Here is a 24,088-nt window from a genome sequence, read left to right on the forward strand (position 1 = left end):
TAGACTGCAGTCATTTAACTAACCTGTATTGCTGGATTAAGTTAGTGCCTCTGCAGAATACAGGAGGATGTACATTTTAATAGCGATGTGTTTGAGTTCTATCAAAGAATCGCACTAATACAGGTAGCTGAACAAACATGGAAAATTTCCCCCTTATGTGCCTTTTCTGCACAGCTTCCCTCTCCCTGTGCCCATGCATCATCCCTCTCCAATTTTATTTCCTACTTCAGGGGGGAAAAAAGGGGAAGGAAATTTTCTTCTAGGCACTTCCACTTCCTATTTATTTCCTCCCTTTCCAAGGTTAAGGAAGAGAAAGGGGAGCGTATAGCCAAACACGCCCTCCTCCCAGTGGAGAAGTGTGACATCCCTGTAGCGTTCAGTTATTTCTGACCCAGGGAACAAATGACATTTCATCTTCCACCAAGGATAAGTTCTGGGGCTAAACTACTGAAGGATAAGAATTTTTCAAGGCTGCAGTCCCCTTACAGTACATCTCCTCACTCTAGTTGGGTCAGTCTCCTCTTATATTTTGGTTCCCCCAATGATAGTATCTCCCCTTGTGTAGAAGATAAATGATATTACAGTCAGCCTCGCTCTACTGCTCCAGGACCAGAACTATGGGCAGGAACAGCAGAAGCACTGGAGAAATCCTTTGCATTTGCAATTTACTGTTTGCTTTTTCTCTCACACGTGCCCACGCAGCAGCAGACAAGTTTCCTGCCTTAGGCCTCCTATTCCTTCCAGAATACTGGTAAATGCTGTAGGCAGCAGCTGTGTAAGTGGGAGCCGTCTGCAAGGAGGCTGTAAAAGGGCATGGGAATACGCAAGGTTTCCATGGCCCCATAATCAAATAAAGCCATTATCCAATGCAGGCTGTTTCTGTAAATAGTTATGTGATGCATGCAGCCATCACTAAGACTTCTGCAATCTTATATACAGAGTTATTTCTTCTTGAGCACCAGTAGTGCTGTACAATGCACGGCAGTCACGTTCTCTGCCCTGAAGAGCTTACAGTCTAAATTGAAGAGAGATTTTCCCCACTCACACTGCAAACTCCTGCACAAGAAAAGGCTGTCCAAACTTCACAGCTATATCCTACAATTCATCAGAATATTTTAGGAGTTGTTTGCTGTATAGAAAAGTCCATCAGATGAGGCTGTGATAGGAGAAGGCACATACTCTCCTTATCAGACTCAAATATAGTGTACCCTACAATACTGCATCTCCCATCAATCTGTATCTAGGGTAGGGCAAGCTAAGAATACAAAACTGCAAAGGTGTTATCCTTACAGGCAGGATCTCACACAGGCACACAAAAATAGTTTGAAAAGCAGAGTTTTACTTTCACTATAGTCCTGACTGCGAGATTGAAATTTGCACCTGAAAAATTAGTCTTCAGCACCCTATTGCCCTACAGGCTCTATTCCAAAATGAACTGTCAGCAAGAACACCTGCCTGAGAAATTCTATCGCTGGACACGTAGAGTCTATTTATCAAGGGCAAGCAGAGATTAGGCACACACAGAAACGGTTATATAAAGTTGCTTGAACTTTGCTCGTTCAGCTGGAGAAGCAAAATCCTGTGCCCCCGTTTTAGTATTCTGAGGGGGAAAAAATAGGATAAGGCAGAATAGCCTGAGCACTCTTTTCACAACTCCCCCTCCCCCAAACAGCCTCAGCTTTCACGTCCCACCCCAAACGGGAGGTAGGGATAGACACTCCGCTGCCCAGTCCTATAGATCGGTCTCATTCCTAGGGTAGGGCCTGTGAGAATAGAAGTTATATTCCCGTGTCTTGGGGTAATTGGGGAGGCATCTGGCAAATTCTACCCTTTGGGCCATTAGACCCTTCACTTGTCTGGTAAAGCCCATTCAGTTCCACGGGGCCTTCAGCATAGTAGGGTGGCAGGAAGCCAGATCTCATGCACATTGCAGCAGCAAATTCTACTCACTCCTGCCACTAGAGGCCAGAACTGAGAAGTAAAAGTGTCCCAAATCTTCTGGGCAAGCTGCTAGAGAAGTCCAAGGGCTAGCACCCAGACAAAAGGGTCATGACTCCTGCCATACCTTCCAATCTCACAAGATCATATGTGCATAGCTGCTCTCATGAGGTGACCTGTCCACCAGATCCAATGGGGGAGGAAGCAACACCTGCTGTCTCAGATGAGCATCAAAGGAAAAGAAGAGGGGGTAGAAGTCACCTGTCAATGACAGTAGTAGTCCTTGGGAATTACTTTAGACTGCACCAGATAAATAGGATAATCAATTACCTGTCTATATTAATACACTAGAAGGGCGCAGGGGTTTTAAAAGTGGAGTTTAAAAATGTTTCTAGAAGTCTAGAGGACAGCCAATACATATCGTCACAAAAGACTTTTGTCAAGACTGCATGAGCTAGTCTACCAAGTTCCAGCTCTTGTTTTTTTTAAACAAAGTGGCTACTGTAATAGAAATGATGCTGCTCGCTATAAGAAACTATAGCTAATTGACTGTATTGAAACCAGTATGCTAGGCCCCTCGAGACCTTGATTGCGAAAAAGACTGTAATTGTAATGGAAGCAGTGCCAGAAGTTTACAATGCATTCATTTTATAAACTGCTGGAAGACAATAGTTCCCTACTATTAAGGCCCGTTCCAGAAAATGGGTTCATAGCAAAATCAGTCATGCACTGCATTATCACATTCACTGCAAGACAGAAGAGTTATGGTGACACTCTGACATAATAAACATTCAAGTCCAAGTAATTCATCTATATTAAGTGTAACTGCACTGTCAGCCATGACACGCAGCATACCGCAGAAAATAGTGCAATACCTTGTGAACTACCATTAACAGTATAGAGTGCAACAGCTAGTTATTCCATGCCTAGCTATGCAGTTCCATTGATTTAAAAACCACACACCCACACCACTACATTCCTGGTCTGTTACTCTCTTGACACATTTTCTTCTAGTGCAGTAAATTCTACCCAAGATTTTTAGCCTTACCGTTTTTGTTCTGAGGAAGAAATCTCCCCTTTCACCCACTCAACAGTGACTAAAAAAAAAAAAATCACCCAAACAAGCCACTTAAGATAACTGCAAGGCATTGCTGCAAGGCACAGAAGAGTGGCCCTCCCCATGTTCCAAGAGTCAGTTTTTGAACATTGCTGCCCATCACGGAGTCTTCAGATTCAAGCAACAAATATCCATACTAGCTAAAGTGGATCTTTTTGGCCCCTTTTCTTCTCTGTTCTGTAACACACTCTCAAACATGGCTCTCTTCTTTCCTCCCCCTCCCCCCATGGGAATTTTTAGACTGTCAGGCCCTCGATTCAGTCTCTTATTGGACAATGTTAGCAAGATTTTGATGACCTGGATAGTGATGACACGCGGTGCTATAATTCTCCATGGGAGAGGTTTAAAATAAACATCCCCGCCCTAAGGGAGAAGTTACAGTTCAAATTACGGCTTTTTGCCATTATTATTCAGGTCCTTCTGAACAAAGATGGCAAGAAGCTAAATTTCTAACAGGAGGAAAGCAAGCAGAAAATATTCAGAGGTAAAGCAAACAGAAGGAGATCTCTATTGTACACACAACTGGTAACACAGCCACTAGTTAAGATTGCCCAGCACTACTCATTATAAACAGCTCCTGTTTTCAGAGGCTTATAAAACTGTCAGGTTCTTTTTTCTTTGGGAGGGTGGGGGAGGAGGGTTACGAAATTCTAGCCACAACAATTTGATTGTATCCAAGAATGAGGCTAGGGAAAAATGTATTGTTCTGCCTATGTTAAAAAATCTCAGGCAACTATTCCTTTGAACAACACTGGCGGCCCCATGCTTTGGAGCAGGTGGTCACTTTTGCGTCAACGATCTGCCTTTTGCCATCCCCATGAAAATCTGTCCAAGTTAAGCCTTTGGGGGGAGGGGGGGGGGAGAGAGAGAGAGAAAAAAATCAGTTTGCATATGCTCAGAGACTCAATAGAGCTTCGCAGCTTGATTCCCTGAAGACTCCATCCACACTGGGTATGCTCCAGCCTCGGGCTGAGCGGGACTTATCTAATCTGGACACCAGAACCAAAAGCAAGGGATCGGTCTCTCCTGTGCTTTCAATGTTTACCTGCTGGCACCCACACAGTGTGGAAGAGAAAGCTGCTCAATTTAAAGGGGGACAAGAGGACTGAGAACCAGGGAGGGGAGACTGAGACCAGAAGAAGAGCAGAATGAAGATCAGTGACACAGAGCCAGGATACAGACTGAGAACTAGAACTGGCTGGGACAAGAAGCTGGGTGACAGTGGGCACACAAATCAGGGAAGAAGCCTAAGGCAGGAGACAAAGCCAGTAGTGACAGAGAGTATGGGGGGGAAGAGGGGGAGGTGACAGAAGCTGGGGGAAGAAGAGCGCTACCAGATGAGAAGCCAGGAGTGGGGGAATGTGGGAACGGATGGGCAACAAGACTAGCATTGGAATGAGAAGGCTGAGCAGTAGAGGCTGGGACTGAGATCAGGGGGGAGATAAAAGCAGAAGGGGTCAAGCTTGTGGGGGGAAAATGGGCAGAAGAGTTTGTACCCGAAAAATAGAGCACGTTCCCTTCTAGGGAACCCAGGATTCTGGAGTTTCACTGTTCCTCTGCTGTCAGCGAGTATCTGTGAAACCTTGTGGCAAAGAGGGCTTGTGATCCTTCTCAGTGCTGGTCCACAGAGGATTATAACTTTAAACTAATGAAGTAAACGATAGCAGTAGAAGTGGCAAAGTCCAGGCAGAGGATTAAAAACCCTGCTGGTGACCTTTATGGTTCTCAACTGATGTCACATGATGGAATTTGTTTCTTCCGTTTGATTTTTTTTATTTATTTATTTATATATTTTTAGAAAGGCTACGAAATTACAGACACTTAAAAAACACATCATTAAGTAAGATGCAAAAAGTTAAGCACTCACAAGTTAGCAAATGCCAGAACTCAGATTACTTTTGCAATCTTACCTTGGCCACCTGAGTTTAATTACATATCACATGCATGTGTGTTCAATTACATGATTTTTTAAAATAGACACCTGCCTTTTTCAGTACTTAGGATGGACCTGGGGATGAATTAGGGATGTTGTCTGAAGGACCGGTGTCTAATTTTGTGCACAACTTGGAAGATATGTACTATTTGTAGTACTGGGACAGACAAGTCTAAGCCCACCCACAACTGAAGGCCTTTCTCCTCAGCTAAGGGGGAGGCATGACCAAGCATAGGCTACAATTGATTTCTGGGAACAATAAATGAAGAAACAGGGGCGGGAATGATGTCAAAGGTTAAAAAACCAAGGATCCAGAGCGAGACACCAAGCAGAGAACCTGTAACAGTGCCCACTAGGGAGTCAGAGGACACAACCCAGAGGAACTCTGCCTGGAGACGTGACCAAACAAGGGAACAGAAATAGGCCCCACAGTCAGTCATAGAGCGCACTCCCCCCACAGCTTCCTCTTCCTGGACTGATGGATGGCCATCTTGCTTGGCGCCAGGGGGAGGTTGAGGAGATCCTGCAACTTTGTGGGGCCACAGATGGGGAGGTGCATACATGAGGAGGTGTGGGTAAAAGTACAGCCAGAACCCCAGCAAGAGGTTCTGGAGGAGCCAAAAGAAGGGCTGCAACACTGACGCACCCTACATAGAGGTGTGACAGTATCTCCCTCTCGCCGCAAAAGAGGCGGATGTCAGGGGAGTTCATAGCCTGTGCCAGGTACATGCCTGCGCTCATGGCTCTGTGGAGGAGCTGCCTACTAATATCCCTAGAGGGCTGTGGAACCAGTGTGGAGTAACAGCTGGTCCAGAGTGGTTCCTTGCCCTCCTCAGGCGGCAGCAGATCCCGCCAGTTGTGTCAGAGCAGGACACCACGGTGAGGAAGTGGATGGTAAGAAGCACATGCACTCTCTCTCATCACAGTCCAGGAGGTCAGAGAGTCTGATACCACCAGCCAGAACCATCCTCTGGTGCACCAATGGGGGCTCCGCCACCTGCACACTATGGTGTGAATTGTGTAGCAGGGATCCTGCTAGGACTTCCTCCCCCTCAGCAGCTGCTATGGACCTGGTTGCTGAGACTAGCTTCCAGGTCCTGATAAAAGGACCAGTAGCTCAGACAGGTCTCTGGTTGGAAGACGTGTAGTGAACGACACAGGGGATTAGAGGAAGAGAAAGAATGGTCTCATGGGTAAGGCAGTTGAATATTGCCCTGGGGAACTGAATCCTATCGTTTCCTATTCCAGAGTTCCTACCTGATGCTAGTCATATTGCTTAAACAAACAAAACATACAACAAAAATTTTCCAGAGGTGGTCACTATTTGTGTATTCCTCATTTTCTGGGTGATTGAATTGTGACTGTAGGGTCTGATTTGCAGACATGCAGAACACTCACAATTGCACATGAAATCAGTGGGAGTTGTGCTCTGAAAGTGCTCTACAATGCTAAGTAAACCTAGCGGGGGGGGGGGGGGGGGAAGAGGAGGGAAAACAGATCCAAGACATTGGGAGCCCAAAATTAGTGGATACTTTTGACCTTTGTCTTCATGCCTCAGATCCTTATCTATAAAATAATACCACCTCATCTCAAGGGGGCCTGTGAAAATAAAATAGTATTTGTGACGCACTCAGATACTGCAATGATAAGCACCACAGAAACCCTCATGAGGAAATGAATACTTCTGCTCTGAAGGCAGGGATTGTATAGTGTGCAATCAATAAGGGATGGAGACACACTGAACACGGAGAAAACAAAAATATTCCATTACTGCTCATTAAGTGAGCACTGACCATCCTGTGCACTGAATTGAACAGGGGTTGTTTGGAAAAGAAAAATAATATGTGATCATGTAATTAAGAACTATCATAATGCATGCATACAAGGGGCCAAATTAAGGTACCCTGTACAACCTTAATTCTGGCATTTCGTAACTTTAATAAATAAATTCACGAACAATACACCTGTTTACATGTAATGTTCTAAAAATATAACTACTTAACTAGCTTGCTCACTATGATTCACAGCATCAAGGATTACATTCACTTAATCATTCCATACTTAACCATACAATTCAGTGGATCTTAAGTGTTCTGGGGTTAAAAGAGAGCATATCAGTACAGCCAAAACACAAGGGAGTGATTTAGTCATTCAGACAGTTTTTCTCCTGCACTCTGATTCAGACAACACTGGATTATAAATTGCTCCATTTTTAAAGTCAGATAAAAAAGGGACACTGCAGGTAGGTAAGTACCACTGGTGTGGTTACTATCTGCTGTTTTCAGGGCTAAACTGGACAAATCTCAAAATAATCAGCAAAATACTGGCTACAAGAATTAGCCACTCCCCCATCGGCACTCAAAGACTACAAAGATTGGCAAGCCGTAGAAAACTGCAACATAGGAAATGCTTTAAGCCATGATCTCCTTTTAGAGTTTTATGTTGTCTATTTCTCTTGACCTGGGAAAAGTGGAGGGGAGAGATTATTCTGGGGAGCAAAGGAAGCGCGAGGAAAAACACAAACAGGATACCCTTGGGAAATAATGGAAAATGACTCAAGAAGCCAAGAAGATGGCTTCCCACTGGGTTGAAAAATAAAATGCAACCTCTTTCAGATTTGCCTTGATGCAAGTAAAAGGGAGCTAGCTGATTGCTCAAAGCCTTTGAGCCCATGCTTAGGGCTGAGAAGGAAGGCTTGGGCTGTATACCGGGTAGTAAAAGGAAACAGTTTCTGTTTCCCAAAACTGGAACTAGATGTAGGTTTCTTTTCTGGGAAGCTAAACTTGTTGCCTGACATGTCAGGTAGGGTAAAATCCAGGGGTTCTTTAAAAAGAGAGAAACCTCCCCCACCCACAACTCCATGCCCCAGGAGAAGAGGTGTTGCAAAGAGCTGGGATGAGCTAGCCCCCCTAACACCAAGTCTAATGTTCAGGAGCCGCTAGGGAAGAACAGAGGATGTTGGTGGAAGCCCTTAATGTTTTGAGCAACATAGTTCAGATTGTTTGCCCAAGGGGCTTAGTTAGATTCCTGCTACCCACACCCTTTAGGGGAAATGAAAACAAAAACAAAACCTTCACCTCATCTAACCAGCTAATAACTAGTTTGGTCACTAAGTGGCCAGACAGATGCCAAGAACAGCAGGGCACTCTATTTTCTAGTGAGACCCCATTCTCACACCCAGGGGACCTTTCAGATTCTTTTCTGAGTAAGAAAAATGTGAATCCATGCTTGGGATAACTGGCTCTCTCCCCTCAGACATTCAGTAACAAATACTCCCTGGGCAGATTTGACAAGACAAAACAATCAGCCCACTTACCCAGTGGGCATTCTCTGTGGTCTCCTGGACTGGGAAGAAATTCTGCAAAACCAACATGCCTCAGTACTCAAACTCTTCAAAAGCTTGGGGGGGGAGTGGGAGAGAGAAGAGACTCAGGAAACAGTAACTCCCAATAACTGCATAGCGCCCAGCTGCAATGAAGAGTTACCTCTCACTCACAGACGGTTGCAGTTAGGTTAGTTGGGTAGGATGAAGGAAAAAGTTATTTCCCAACACTCCCTTAGTTTGAGAATTTCCTTCTTAAAATATACCAAAACCCAACAAAATAAGTACTACAATTTAAGCCCTTTTAAGGTTCTGAATGTTCTGTGGCACCAGCTAGTAAGAAGAAATCTTTCCTTAGGTGACTGTCTACATCAGAATCTCCTGATGTGACTCATTGCTACAAAAATTCACTAGCAACAAAGCAGGAGTTTGTCACATCTTTAGGAAGAAAAAGTTTAAATACCTGAATAGATAAGGTATTAAAAAAAGTAAAAAGGGGGCATTTATTCTAAAATAATGCTGGGTAAGCTTTATTTTTTAAAAGTGTCAATTTTCAGTTGCCATTAAAACAGCACTAAAAAGGCTACTATAAAGAATCTTAATCAGCTTCATAATTTGTGCATAACATTGTTATTTATGTCATAACAGTTCACTTATAGCTGAACACTTCCTGCCTAATGACATGAATGAGTCAGCCCAGAGTAATCTAGATCTTCTTTTTGAAAACCAAAATAGATTTACTATGACAGAGCTCAAATTGCAGACTCCGGTTAGGAAGACAGCACTCTGATGCTCATTTTCTTTTGGAGCCGAGACTGCCTTGGAGTGAAGGAAAACAACACAATCCTCCCACATAAGCAAGACTAACACAGACTGCTATGAGGAGATGGTAACTAGAAGGCGGTAACCATTAAACTAAAGTTAGACATTTACAGATAACCACCTCTTACACATACTTCCTCCAAATCAGAATGTATTACTAATATGCACAATTTGGCGAGTGAAGAGAGAAGGACTAGACCCTGGAGACCATGAACACCCAATAGCCAGGATAGGTAGCGGGGGTTCTCCACATTTGAAGTGAAATGCAATCACACAAGCGGTAAGCCTAGTGTACAGGTACAGGGTTCCTAGAACCTCTTTCCCACCCAAGGGGAGGAGGGATAGATGTATTCTTCAATGCCATTCACAGGCTTTGGGAACACTCTTCTACATGCATCAGGCAGAGCAAAGCAAAAGTACTTTCAGCAAGACAAGGGAAGATGGAATCAATGCTTTCACTACACCAGACAGTTTTGTGGTGAAATACCCTCATTTGGTCACTAACTTGATTCTCCACTGGAGAACTGAGAACCTGGCAGATAAACAAAGCCTCTAAATTGAAACTGGCTTTTTTAAAGTTATCCAGTGTGCTTTTACATACAAAAGTAAGAGGTAACACCAACAATTTTAACAAAATGGCAAAGTTTGAGTACATCCTAAGGACTGTTTCCCTAAGTTGTATTTGTTAAAAATTATGTTTGATTTTGATGGGCAAAAGATTTCTTTACCAATTAAGATAGTTGAAAGTCTACAAAAACTTAAGGACCGTCAATTAAGTAATTACACTGGCAGGACTAGATTTTCATAAAAACCAAGTTATCTTATTCCCAGGTAGTAAAACAGACTAACATCATCAGGTAGCATCAGCATGTGTAACCCAAGACAGGAGAAAAATTAAACTTCATGTTTGATTTTCTACAAGGCTGACACTGAAGATAAATGCCACTTTAAACTGACTACACAATTACAGCTGTCTAGCTACCAGAAGAAGGCCTCTTAGTTTTCTAAGTATCTGATACTTACTGAACGTCTTACAGATGTCAGAGACAGCTTTGAAGACTCTATCAGAGAAGTTCACTTTCACCTTCACGTACTTCATATTTGGAAGCTGAAGGCGGAGTAATTTGTGTTGAGGAGTGAACTGGAGCTTAGCATCAGCTTGTATGCCATACTTATCCAAGGTCCAGTGAGTTTTAAGGAGCCAGGTTCTCTTCTTTTCCCACCATAGTGCATGATCTGACCAATCTTTCTTGACATCTGGGGGAGGGGGAAAGTAATTTGAAAAAATTAGATTAAGAACGGTTTTTACTTCTACTTAAAAATGTATTCATTAAAAAAGTGACAATCAACATGAAATCTGTTGTTAAATGCAGCGTAGGTACCTTTCCCAGACCTGACAAGCTCGGTACAGCTCAAAAGCTGGTGTCTTTCACCAACAGAAGTTGGTCCAATAATAGATACTACCTCACTCACCTCTCTCTAACTTGAAATCTAGTCAATTTCAAATAAGTATTTTAAGATGCATTATTTGTATTCCAATAGCACCTAGTGGCCACAACAAACACAATGGGACAGCGATTTCAGATGTTGTAGAAATACAGTGAGAGGTTATACATTTTTTCTGGCAGCACCTAAGCAGTTAGCAAACTGGTGTGTTGTAACCACTTGCTTTTTGAGCAAGCAGTATTGTCTCATTGTTTCTTTGTGCTTCCCTTGTCTGTTATATGTCTCTGTTGTCTATTCTCTTCTACTTTGATTGGAAAACAGTCCTTGAGGCAAGGACTGTCTCTGTTATGTATTTGTACAGCACCTAGCACAGTGGGCTTCTAGGCACCACCACGATATTAATTATTAGTGACAAGACAAAGGCTAGGAGGGAAAACAGAGGCACAAAAAGTTCAAGTGACTTACTAAGGATCTCACAGCCAAGATCTCATACTGAAGGCATCTGCTGCTCATTCCCCTTGTCAATTTTTGAGGTTTTACAGTTATTGCCTATTTTTCTCTCCCAGGTTGCAATACAAGAGATCCACACAACCAAAAGGTGAAACGGGTCACCTATACAGGGACGAAAGTCTAACTGATTCTACACAAAGTGCCCTTAAATGAATAAAACAAGAAAGATACTTTCCTCACTGGTTACTTATAAACAGTAAGGGTATGAGGTTTTCAAACAGAAGCATCGTTTTTTAAAAACCTCCCTTTCAGAGTAATTAGTGAAAAACAAGTGATTTAACCCCATACCCTACCCCTAACAATCACAAATAGCGCCTACTAACATCAAGAGATCACTGACCCTTTGAAAATCAGGCCTCTTTATAGAAGAGGTCAAATTGGGACACACACACACACACACACACACACACACACACACACCAAAAGGCATCTCAGATAGAGAATAACCTACACACACATACCTGCAGCACATACTGTATGTTGCAAAACGCAGAATGGAAGTCCACACTCCCACTTGCTGCATGACACTGTCTCGGATTCTTTTGTGCTTCAAACATGACAAATGCGGTTTCCCCCATTACACTTTTAAAGATAAGTACATCAACAACAATGCAAGTGCTACTCTGTACCACTTTGACATTTGTCTACAGTTCCATAGGTGGAGAATATACATAGAGAATAATGACATAGCTCTTTCCTCAGAATCCAACAAGCTAGTAAGATTTACTTGACATGAGGCAAGGGAGAGTGCAATTCATGAACCATGTTAGGATTCTGATTGCTTAAAGGGTATCCAGTGTTCTCTCCTTCTTCAATCCTCTTATTATCCCCTTGTCTTTCTTGACATCTTGTGTGGTAAAGTAGATCCTTAGTATTGCCAAATCTCATTTGCACTGGTTAAGTGGTGCAAAGGGGACTTAAACAGGGCCGGCTCCAGGCACCAGCTCAGCAAGCAGGTGCTTGGGGCGGCCAAGGGGAAGGGGAGGCACGTCTGGCTCTTCAGCAGCCAAGTCCCTCGGTCCCTCTCTGAGGGAAGGACCGGCCGCCAAAGAAGAAAGCAGAGCAGTGGAGCTGCCACGAGAGTACCGGCGATCGCAATTTGTGTTTTTTTCCCCTGCCGCTTGGGGCAGCAAAAACCCTGGAGATGTCCCTGGACTTAAAGTTGCCTGAAGTGAGCAAATGAGGATCGTCCCAAGCTTGGCTGGTTTAGAACTGGTTACACAGTTCTAATCCCTCCCCTCTCACAATAACCTAAGCAGCCGGGCCACACAGTGTGCTCTGCCAGCAAGGATCACTGGAGCAAAACAGCATGGAAGAGGTTTCTGAGGCTGCTCTAAATTATGCTGTGGGTCAGGTCAGCTGCCAAGACTAGGGACAAAAATGCTCCCCCCACCCTCAACTGGTGTGTTGCATCCTGCCCCACTGCTCTTGATTCACTTTTTGAAGATGATGGGCTATGTGTCGGCATAAAAAAGTTCAATCAAAAATGAATGTCTGCTATATACATTTTTATTGCAAATAAAATGCTTCCACAGAAGGTCATGTACATGTATGCACGAGAGTCCTAAAAAGTTTACCAAAATTAGAGGTTTACTCATAAAGTAAATATTAAGAGTATGATCACCTATGTATTTCATAGACTGACAGACTCTAAGGGTATGTCTATACTACCTGCCGGATCAGCAGGCAATGATCGATCCAGCGGGGGTCAATTTATCGCATCTACTCTAGACACGATAAATCAACCCCCGAGCGCTCTCCCGTCAACTCCTGTACTCCAGCTCGGCGAGAGGTGCAAGCAGAGTCAATGGGGGAGCAGCAGTAGTTGACTCATCGCAGTGAAGACACCACGGTAAGTTGATCTAAGTAAGTCGTCTTCAGCTAGGTTATTCACGTAGCTGAAATTGCTTAACTTAGATCGACCCCCACCTCCCCCAGTGTAGGCCAGGCGTAAGGCTAGAAGGCACCAGAGTGATCATCTCACCTCCAGTAGAACACATGACATAGAACTACCCCTCCAAATTCCTGTGTCAATTAGATAATGCCTTTCAGAAAAACATCCAGTCTCAACTGAAAAATTTCCAGTGACGAAGAACCCTTTCAAGCTTTGCTAAGATTTCAGACTTTATCAACAATGAAAAGGAAGCTAACTAAAATTACGCTGCAAAGTACATCCACAGATGGAAAGGCTTTGCCAATCCTCTGGTGTTATATTAAAAGCAGATTCTCTTGTGATCATATACTGCTAAGTATAGCAGAATTAGTTGATCCGAGTTACAGCGGATAGCTAACATCTACTGTAAAAAGACGGTCTTCTCCACTTCTAAAATCTGGGAGTTTAAAGAACTAGCTAACAAGCAAGCACCAAAACAAGCATTTTTAAAATAGCCAACCTCAAAAGGCAGATGCCCAACAGTACAAATGCTGTATACTGAATATATTCTAAAAACAAAAAAAAACAAAAAAAAACCAACAACCCCACAGTTCCACAAGCACATCTCTGAACTTCTGAAGCTAACTGATGCTCAGGCAAGGAGAGATGGAAGAAGAATCTGAATTACAATGCATCTTCCTTCTCCTTTATACCTTCATACTATCTTGATCTCAGGATCACTAAGAAAGTTCACAGAATATAAAGGGGCAGTTTCTTTAAGCGGGGGGGGGGGGGGGGCCTATTGGTAGAATACTGCAGCCAGAAAGTGAGAATGTCAGCTAAACTTTTCAGCAGCTTTGTACAATCAAATTAAACAAAACCAAATATAGAAAAGCATGCAAACTTACACAAGCCTTGGCTACTCTAAAAAATCTGACACATCATTACAATGAACTTTGGACATGAAGTCCAGCTTCTGCTATCCTGAAAGTTCATGAAGTTGTCACTGAAAATAGAATCATTTTGAATCTCTAACACTAATTTCAGTGCTATAGAAGGTGGACTTTGATTGTCTTTTGGGCCGAGACGAATGCTCTGCATATAATAAGAAATGGTGTGCATTAAGAAAGGTAAAAATCAAACAGTTATGCAAAGAATCTTGTGGCTATCTTACAGATAGTTATCTTTCTTTATTCAAACAAAACTTGCTAGATTTACAAATGCAGTTCTATTCGTGGTCATTTAAAAACAGCAAGTTTCTAAAAAGACAGCTTGGATAAAACTATATTTAGCAATAGCCCCATTAGGTCAGACTTCAATGACCATGTTAGGTTTAGGAATTTTTCGTGTTTTCTGATGTAACAAAATGTGAGATCCAAGTTATAAAATGCAACCAGTTGTTAAAGTTAGTTTTGCAGAGAGACACTTAAAAGTGTTTCAATTAAGTCCTACCGTATCATAGGTTTCTAAATGTTCATTAAAAATGTCTCAATTTTCTACTAATTTGTCTTACTGGTAACAGCTGTTACCAGTAAGGAGAGGGGGTTTTGCTTCTATGCACTGCAATTAATGAACACATTTCCTTCTACTATTCCAAATACTGAATCTGAGCGTTTAAAAATCACACATCCAGAGTCACACAACGAATCACAGCAGAGGTAGGAACAGAACCAGAAGCCCTGAGTTTCAGTAGCATGCTTTAACTATTAAATGTACTCGATTGTACAGCAACCGTGTCATGTTAAGGAAAGTATAAACAATTAAACTCAATAAGACTTTATTGGCATGACTAGCTGGACAAGTATCACCAAAGGCACAGACCCTTAAGATCAGGATGGATTGATTTTCAAAGTGGTTTTAATGAAGTTAAATCAACAAGCAGAAGTCTTGATGATAAATAGTTGATTTTAATCATGTCTTGTATTTGTACTCTTTAGTTATTTTCTCCAGAACTGCTGATTCTCATTAGTTGGTAACCAATAAAACATGCTGATTTGCAACTAAATACAGTATTTCAACTAAATTGGTGCTTCTTTTTTCTACCAGAAAGAGGATACACTAGAGCGATCCTTAGTTATTAAACAATTATATAGCTTAATTTATATTTATTCAGATTCTTAATTTTTTACTTTATGTTAAATGTGCTGGACACCTACAAAAAAGTTAATCAAAACATGTTTTGCATTTAAAACAAACCGATTTGTTAAACAAAAAGGAAGCAATTAGTGAATTGACCAGATAATGACAAGAAATAAAATGTTCAAGATATTAGAACTAGAACCTCATCTTTTCACACCTAGTTTTTATTCATAGATTAGAAGAGGAAAAACAAGCATCTCTCTTTCCCACTCCCAATGGGTTTCTTAACTTTGAATTAATCAAATATTTACCTGAACTAGTGGCATAAACCGAAGTGAAGAAAATATTCTCTGTGCACATGCAGAAGATGCTACTGCGGTCAAAATCCACCTTAGCACTTCTAACTCTGGTTCCAGGTGCGTGGCCAGTGACTTCCACCCATTCAGTGGCCTGACTTTTTTTAAAAAAAACTTGGCAGCAAATATGTATTATATATTTATTTTAAATCATTACAATAAATTTAGGCCTTAACATAAGTTGTCAATTTCAAATAAGGTTTATTTTTTAAAATGTCGTATTTAATTTAGGTCCAAAAATCCTATCTTTATTTTTTTTAAATCAGTTTGTATTCACCCTGCTTAAAAGGTGCTAGTCATGAGTAGGCAAGATCCCCCCCAGAACAGGACTACATGCTGCGTCCATTTGTCCGCAATTACAAAGCAGATCTGAACCAGGTTGAGTCACTGGTGCAATATGCGAGGATAGGCACACATGCACACTCTCTTTCTCCTGGTCTCTAACTCTTAGGCCTGGTCTACATTAAGTTTCATGGAGGTATTCTGCAACCCTCTTCCGAAAGTTTCTAGGGATGGCAGCCCTATTTCTCCACAGTAGGGCGCTCTCCCACCCCAGTCAATGAGAACTTTGGCAGGCACCATTTCAGTACACCGCCTAGCGGCCAGGGGCGAAAGTAACTTAAATTTCTTACTGGTACGGTCGTATCGCAACCCTCCCTTCCCACCTCCCCTCTTACACACTGAACTTCATGGATCCCTTTGCACGACTGATACAGTAGCTCTCTACTAGTTTTATTCTAGAGCAATGGTAGTAACTTTAAGAGGTATGTCTTCACAGCCAACAGCGCTTTAACGTAACTGTGTAGTCACGACTCCAGCGCTGGGAGAGAGCTCTCCCAGCACTGTAATAAAACCACCTCTGTGAGGGGAATAGGTCCCAGTGCTGGGAGCACTGTCTACACTGCCACTTACAGTGCTGAAACTTTACAGGAGCACTTTAATGTCCACTGTGTAGCCATACCCTTTTGTGAAGGGCTTTCAGCTTCATTTGTTGCTCTTCTTTTTGATGGACAATCCCCCATTGCCTCACTTTCACGTTTAAACATGCCCGTTCGGGCATAAGACGGGCAGAGGCCTGGGGGTGGGGGGTGTCACAGACCAGCAAACAACAGCAAGCTGCTCCAGTGGGAAAGAGGCGGGAGACAAAAGTTTCATCCGGGGCACTAGGTGCTTCGGAACCCAGCTTGTGCTCTGACAAGTGCCATGCCTTGCCCCCTGCCCCCCTCGCTGCTGGCTCCTGCCTCTGGCACCCCCCAGCCACCTGCAACAGGGACTGCTGCAGAGACTCCCCCAGAGAGCCAGGGTAGAGGAGAAGGAAGGAGGATCCCTGGCTCTGGTTCTCCTCAATTGCAGCCAGGTGAGCTCTCCCTTCCGCAGCTGGCTGGATAATGAATGAACCCAAGGGCTGGGAGCAGAGCACAGCGCCCTGGGCATGGAGTACAAAGCCACCTCTTTTTCTTGCAGTGTGCACACAACACTCGCCCCCACAAGCTGCCTCGTTCCCCAAGGGCCCGTGCATGTGGATCTGCATGCTGGAGAGTGGGTGGCCCACAGGAAAACCAGCCCAACAGCAAACTGGGTAGGGAGCAAGGGGTTTTCTCATAGGTGCTGGAGCATCCACGGGGAAAAATTGGTGGGTGCCCACTCCCCCCCCCCAGCTCCCAGTGCTTGTGCTGCGAAACAGCTGCGGGCACAGCAAGCGCTGAGAGGGAGGGGGAGAAGGGGGGGGGACGCGGCGTGCTCGGGGTAGAAGCAGGGCCAGGGTGGGGATTTGGGGAAGGGGTCCAATAGGGGCAAGGAGGGGGCAGAGTTGGAGCGGGGAGTTTGGGGAAGGGGTTGGAATAGGAGCAGGGCTGGGGTGGGGAAAGGGTAGAGTCGGGGAGGCCAGGGGGTGCAAGCACCCACTGGCACTGGGGAAAGTTGGCACCTAAGGGTTTCCTCACAATCATACTACTGAGTCCTGCTCGCATTGCCCTCCTTAGACTGCCCCACCTGCCGCCTTTCAGCTCCCCTAATCTCCAAGATCAGCTCTGATTCCCTCTCCAATGATGCTTAGGGGCGGTCTGTTGGCTTGCAGAGAGGGAGGTTTACTGTAATCCATTCTGCTGGTGAGTTGCTCCCTCTTAGCGAAGGCTGAATTATGCAGTGTGAGATTCTGCAATCAACTACATTTAATTATAATGTTCCAATGGAGGGGACTGTCACACCGGGTGCTTTCTACTGTAAATTGCGTGCCTGACATGACAGACGTGACCAATAAGAAGCAAGCGGTTACCATGCTGGCACTCAAAAGCTAACGTTTTGAATTACATGAACGTCTTCCACCTGACAAAAAGTAAAAACTGAAAAGGAGCATTTTGTTTCTAGAGAACGTAAAATATATTTAATTCAAGCAATAAATCTGATTTTTTTTTTTAAATTACTGAATGCTTCGGCCACTTCCTTACTGGTACACTGCTACACTGTAGCAGCCCGTACCGGCTTACTTTCACCTCTGCTAGCAGCATACAGGACCAGGCAACTTTGGGATGCCGCCAGCAGCAACTCTGCCTTCGTTAGCTTTAGGAGGGAGATACCAGCTAAAGCCATCACTACCTGTGGAAGCTGGTGCCAGCATTTAGTGCTCTTACTTTATACACGTTTCATGCAACCGAGCAATTCCCTCCTCCTCGTTCCCCTCACTCCTGGAGGGCCATCCTCACCAGGGCTGGTGCTGTGAGGGCACTGTGCACAAGCACTCCAAAGCAAAAAAGTGTCAGTAAGCATGTCTGGTTTAAAAAGTTTACAGGAGCAAAGGAAGAGTGGTCTGAATCTTCTTCACTTTCACTTTTCATTTTGACTATATGGACAATGGTAACTGTGTGTGTTTTATCTGCAGCTGCCCCTCCGCACCCGTGCAATGCCGGAGGCCAGATAAGGAGGAAAAAGAAGAGGACTTAGGATAACATGTTTGCAGACATCCTACAAGCCCATGCTGCAGACCATTGCAGTGATCCAGCTATGCTAAGCTGGGCTAACTGTAAGGAGAGAGAGGGGCAAACCACAATACAAAACAAGAGATAATTTTAAGTTTTTAGAACTTAATAGGGGAAAACCCAAAAGCTGTACCAGGAAGATAAAATATAGAACAGTGGCTCTCAACTTTTCCAGACTTCTGTACCCCTTTCAGGAGTCCTATTTGTCTTACATACCCCCAAGTTTCACCAATTTAAACTGCTTGCTTACAAAAATCAGACAGACATACAACTGCACAGCACACTATTACTGAAAAATTGCATACTTTCTCATTTTTACCATAATTATAAAATAAATCAATTGGAAGTACAGTATTTCCTATTCCATTTCAGTGTATAGTCTATAGAGCAGTATAAAGAAGACATTGTCTGTATGAAATTTTAGTTTGTACTGATTTTGTCAGTGCTTTTTATGTAGCCTGTTGTAAAAGCAGGCAAATATCTAGATGAGTTAATGAACCCCCTGGAAGACCACTGTGTACCTCTAGGGGTACACATACCCCTGGTTGAGAACCACGGGTACAGACCATTACCAAGTACTTACCACTTACAATAAGAAGCTTCAGGTTCCCAACACATTAACCTTTGTGAGCTTGTACATGGTACTCTTCCTTACTCTGTTCAGTTAATGCCAAAGCATTGTTCTTAAGAACAAAAGATTACTCAACATGCGGTCTCATTTCAGAGAAGAATCAACTTTTCCGCTCCTTGGCTGCAAGTCCAGCTTCAGTCTTGCTGTCCTGTTCTTTGCTTCTCTTTGGCCTGAAGTGCTGCACAGATTCAGTGTTCCTGTGGCTGTAACTCTTTGCATCAAGTTTATCCACTAGCAGGGTTTCTTAGTAGGACCTAGTAGACCCTCACGTGTCCATTAGCTATCCAAACAGTCAGAGGTGCCTATTGATGGAATATAGCTCATTCTCTCTATTCATATGCTTGAAGTCCTTTGTGAGTGGGTTTCTCGTGTACTGTTTTCAGGAACTATTTTCATCTAACATTTTTTTGAGCAATTCCCTTTTTCATCAAAACTATTTCCTTTCAGTAATTTCCCTCGATTCCCTTCAATACGTCTGTAGATTTAGTTTCCTTCCACTTTCTTTCTCTAGCAGCAAAAAATACCCCTGGGTATGTGAGCAGACCGCTTTTCCTGACCTGAAACTGTTCCTATTTTCCTTTTCTCCCTTCTTTAATTTTAAAGGACTGGGAAGTGAGAACTGGATAATACAATCATCACCTCAACTCCTACTCCAGCTTATCCGGTAGCTCAGCATCTTGATTCTTCTCCTTCCCTCCTCCTTCTCTAACAGGTTTTTCCAATTGTTCCCTTCAGGTGGACTCCAAGCCCCCTCCCCCAGCTCAAGCTGCCCACTCAGTGGCTCTCCCCACCCTGGGACAGCTGCAGCAGGTGCTAGTGCTAGTGCCAGGGTCAGGGTCACTACACCTTCCAGGTCCTTTGCTCACAGGGAACACTGCAGACAGCCTGGAGGAGGAAGAGCAGACAGCAGAAAGATCTAAGCATCCTAGCTGGAAGAGTAGAGGGAGATTCACCAGGACATAATGGGGCTTCTCCAGTAGCAAACAGATGCTGCAGTCTCACTCAGACTCAGTCACAGGCTCGCTTCCCTGTGCAGTCCAGGGAGAACTCCAGTACAGCACCGCCCTACATCGTACCCCACCCTCAATATTATTCCATGTGGCATCAGCGGCCACATCCCTACCCCTACACACTGGGGGACTTAAGGACAACTACAACGTCACATATACAGCAACCGTGGTTTTCACAGGTGAGCGTGTGTACGTAAGATGAACATGAATGTTCCATCTCAATAAATTAGTGACCAGAACTTACATTTTTAAATGGATGTGCTTTTAAATTGAAGATTTTTCTTTGCACTGGTTTTGTTATGGAGTAAAATTCTATTTGGAAAATGGTTAATCTTTATTAGTTCACAACACATGCTGCAGAGTGCCTAGCAGTTCTGAAAGCCCCTTCTGATTTGTTACTGTACAGCGTGAGAACTCATAGGTTCAGTGACAAAGTGTAAGAATCATAAATGTACAGCAAGCACCTCAAAATCAACAGGTACGTGGTCAGCGTTATATTCATAGATTCACCCCAAGCACTCTACAATTCTTAATGGGCCCCAAACCACCAGGGCCAGGTAGATCATGTTTTCACCCCTCAGCTCAGAGAGCCGAGAGGCACTACACCACAACACGTTACTGTGGCTCACTGTTAAAGTGCTCTTTCAAAGCTGTACAGCTCCACGTTGAGCTCCAACAACCTTTGTGTCTGGCTGTCCAAACTCAGCAGACAGCTGCTCCACTTCCATCCTGCAACCCAGAAGCAACCCCCCCCCCCCCCCCCAGCTATTATGCAGGACGCAGCAGGGAGCTGTAACCATTGGGAATTTTTTTCCCCCCCCGGAGATCGAATCTTGTGATTAGACAATGCCAGCATCCCTTCAGTCAATCAAAAGAGCATTCAACTGTCATTTTGCACCCGCTGAGCCAGTACTTGACTCTTTTGCTTAGTATGGTCGAGGTGGCCACGTACAGCTTCCTGACCCAGGGGAGCCAGGGGTAGCCTGGGTCACCCAGGATCACTATTTGCATTTCAGCATCACCCATAGTAATCTGCTGGTTGGGAAAGAAGTCCCTGCTTACAGCTTTCTGAACAGTTCTGTCTTCTTAAAAGATGCGAGTGTCATGCCCTTTCCCTGACCAACCACTGTTGATGTCAGTTAGCCATAAACACTTGCCTAACCATAGAAAAGTAGCTCTCTCTCTGTTGATGTACTCTGGCAAAGTGGTTTTGTGCCAAAATGGGGAAAGACCTGCCACCTATTGCTCCCCATCTACTATGCACTGGAAGGCTGTGGCAGGCTCAGCACACAGATCCAGAATAGTGGCCTTGTGCATCCAAAAGTTCTGCAGCCACTACCTATCAACCCAAGCCTGCAATACAATACAATCCCAGTAGTCAATGCTTGTTTCACAGGCCCAGAAGCAGCACTCCACCATCTGCAGCTGCTCCATCAACCTCACCAACAACCTTTAATTGGTTCTTGCTATGTCCCACAGCAATCTGTCCTCCAAGAAATCGTCACATGTTCCCCGCCAATTCAGTTCTTCTTATGGCTCTGCAGATACCGAGGATCATGCGTTCTGTGCTTGTGACCCTTATGACAATAGTGCAGAGCTGTACGGGCTCCATGCTTCTGTCAGAGATGGCGGAGACAAAGGAGGGCTGCATGGGTTCATGGGATTTAAAAAAAAAAAAAAAAGGGGGGCGGAAAAAATTATGAGATATAGAAGACATGAGATGAAGACAGCTGCATACTGGGAAGTTGACTCCTTGCTCCTAGTCACCCCTGTGTGACTTGTTTCTGTCCCACTATGCATTGCCAAAACTTCCCAGAGATGGATTGCATATTGGCACACTGCACTGTGCACCGACAAGGACTCCTGATAAGTGTGCCAGCATACAAACAGCGGCTTTACATCAGCGTAACTTGCATCATCCAAAGTTTGTAACATAGACAAGGCCTTAGCACAGATGTCCTCTGACAGAAAGATAACCCTTCAGCATGCCCTTCTTAGGAAAAAGATACCCCTAGAGTGAGCTCAGATTGTGAGCATGTGATTTGTCTGGGCATACCTCTTGTTTCCATTTGTCTTACTAGCAAAGAGAAACGTTAAATTGTCTTCAATGGGCAATTGGCTAGAAGACTGCTTTATCGCAGTTTTCTAGCCAAGTAATTTCAAGGGAGAGTGCGGCAAAGTCAGGTTCAACCATGCACAGCCTCTTGGGCAGATTTTAGATACCTAGAACCCCCAGCTGGTAACTGAAGGTGCTCAAAACAGCAGACCCACTTATGTTCCACGCTACTGAGGAGACTGGGTCAAAGTTGGGGGGAAGGAAGGAAAAAACAAAGCTTCTTTTCCTGCATTAAAAGGAATCTCAGGTCTTAACTTTCTCCATTTTATTGGATGATTCTTTTAGAGATTTTGAGCAAGAACAGGACATCACAGTAGGCTGAAACTTGAGCGTTTCAAGTCCCAGCCTCTCTTCTTTCCCTCAAGGGAGAAGTGCGGAAGCTGCATCTCAGGTTCCAGCCTACTGTGGGATATCTTACTCATTCTAGTTCTTTGGAGCTCTCCAGAAAACAGGAGAAAATAAGGATCCGAGATGTCTGGGGGTTATGTCTTGAGAGGGAAAAAAAGGAAACTAAGGCACGTGCCTATGGTCCAAATTGGAGGGGGAAGGGGGCAAATTTGTGCACAAACTGAAAGAAAGAAACTTTGTTGACTTGACTGGCAATGCCACTTGGTGCACAAGCCTGCAGCAACACCACTCAAATTCAGCCCAGCTGCCTCCCTCCTCGCCCTCCCCCCCCCCAATCATGGTTAATTGCACCTCGAGCAGCAGGATGAGCAATAGCTCCCAGAAGATCCACCCATGTAAGTGCCACATTACAACAATGCACCACCACCACCTAGTCACAATTGTGAATACCACTGCCCCAGGGGTCACAGGAGCCTGGAAGTTCCCCCTCCCATGAATTTTTGAAATTCCTTTTCTGATTGTCTAGCTTGGCAAGCAGACTTAGCAGCTGTGTGTATACTGTATTGCTGTTTGTTATTTATATTAGAAGGTAGAGCCCCAGACGTGTTTGTGCCTAGAGCCCACTGATGATGGTTAATCCAGCCCAGGTCCCCATTCTCTCTGCCCCATAGTGTGTTAACTTGAAAACCCCATTAAAAGGACAGGCTAAACCAGGGGTTTCAAACTCAAACGACCATGAGGGCCACATGAGGACTAGTGCATTGACCAGAGAGCCGCATCACTGACATCCCCCCGTTGCTGCCTCTGGCCCCGTCCCCACTCCACCCCTTCCATTAGGCCCCGCCCCACCTCTTCCCACCCCTTCCCTGCCTCATTCCAACCCCTTCCCCCACAGGATGCAGAAAGGGTGCAGGGTGTGGCAGGGGCTCAGGGCAGGGAGTTGGTGTGTGGGGTGCAGGATGTGGCAGGGGGTCAGGGCAGGGGGTTGGGGTGCAGGAGGGGTTCAGGGTGCGAGCTCCAGCCCAGCACCGCTTACCTAGAGCGGCTGCGGGGTGGCAGCGGCGTGCACTGGGGCCAGGGCAGGCTCCCTGCCTGCCCTGGCCCCGTGCTGCTCTGTTCCAGGAAGCAGCTGGAACCATGTTCCTGCAGCCCCTAGGGGAGGGGCTCAGGGTTCTGTGCATGTGCTGCTCCTCCAGGTATCTCCCATGAAGCTCCCATTGGCTGCGGTTCCCTGTTCCCGGGCAATGGGAGCTGCGGGGGGAGGAGGGGCGTGCCTGGAAGGAGGCAATGTAGGAGCCCTCTGCCTCCTCCTCCTTCCCCTTCCCCCCCGGCCCGAAGGGGTGTGCTGCCAGCTGCTTCAGAGAGCGGCGTGGGGCTTGCACTGCCACAGGGGACAATCCCGGGGGTGGGCATGCGGCCCACGTGTTTGAGACCCTTGGGTTAAACTTAAGTGTCAATCTGCATTAGCTGGTTCTGTTCCTGTGGCTTTTCAAATCCTATTAAACTCAACTGGATAAAAAACCAGAACAAAAACATCCACACAAACAAAAAAAGAAGATTTTTTTGCCCATCAAGACCAGCCTTGTGGATGGAAAACTGTACAGAGGCACAC

At 44.6% G+C, this 24,088-nt stretch overlaps 1 protein-coding gene across 5 annotated transcripts in view; it reads right to left on the minus strand.

Moving 5' to 3' along the window:
- FERMT2 (fermitin family member 2) overlaps positions 1–24,088 on the minus strand; it is a 95,012-nt gene that overhangs the window by 47,294 nt on the left and 23,630 nt on the right. For 4 of the 5 annotated variants that reach the window (XM_034767860.1, XM_034767858.1, XM_034767857.1 and 1 more), the window contains exon 3: positions 10,156–10,389. The exons of the other annotated variant lie outside the window; for it this stretch is intronic. In XM_034767860.1, coding sequence (XP_034623751.1) covers positions 10,156–10,389 — 234 coding nt within the window. The remainder of the gene's footprint in view (positions 1–10,155; positions 10,390–24,088) is intronic. 5 annotated transcript variants of the gene reach the window in all.

This window comes from Trachemys scripta, chromosome 4 (genome assembly GCF_013100865.1).
Source record: "Trachemys scripta elegans isolate TJP31775 chromosome 4, CAS_Tse_1.0, whole genome shotgun sequence".
In the NCBI taxonomy this organism is placed as follows: Eukaryota; Metazoa; Chordata; order Testudines; family Emydidae; genus Trachemys; species Trachemys scripta.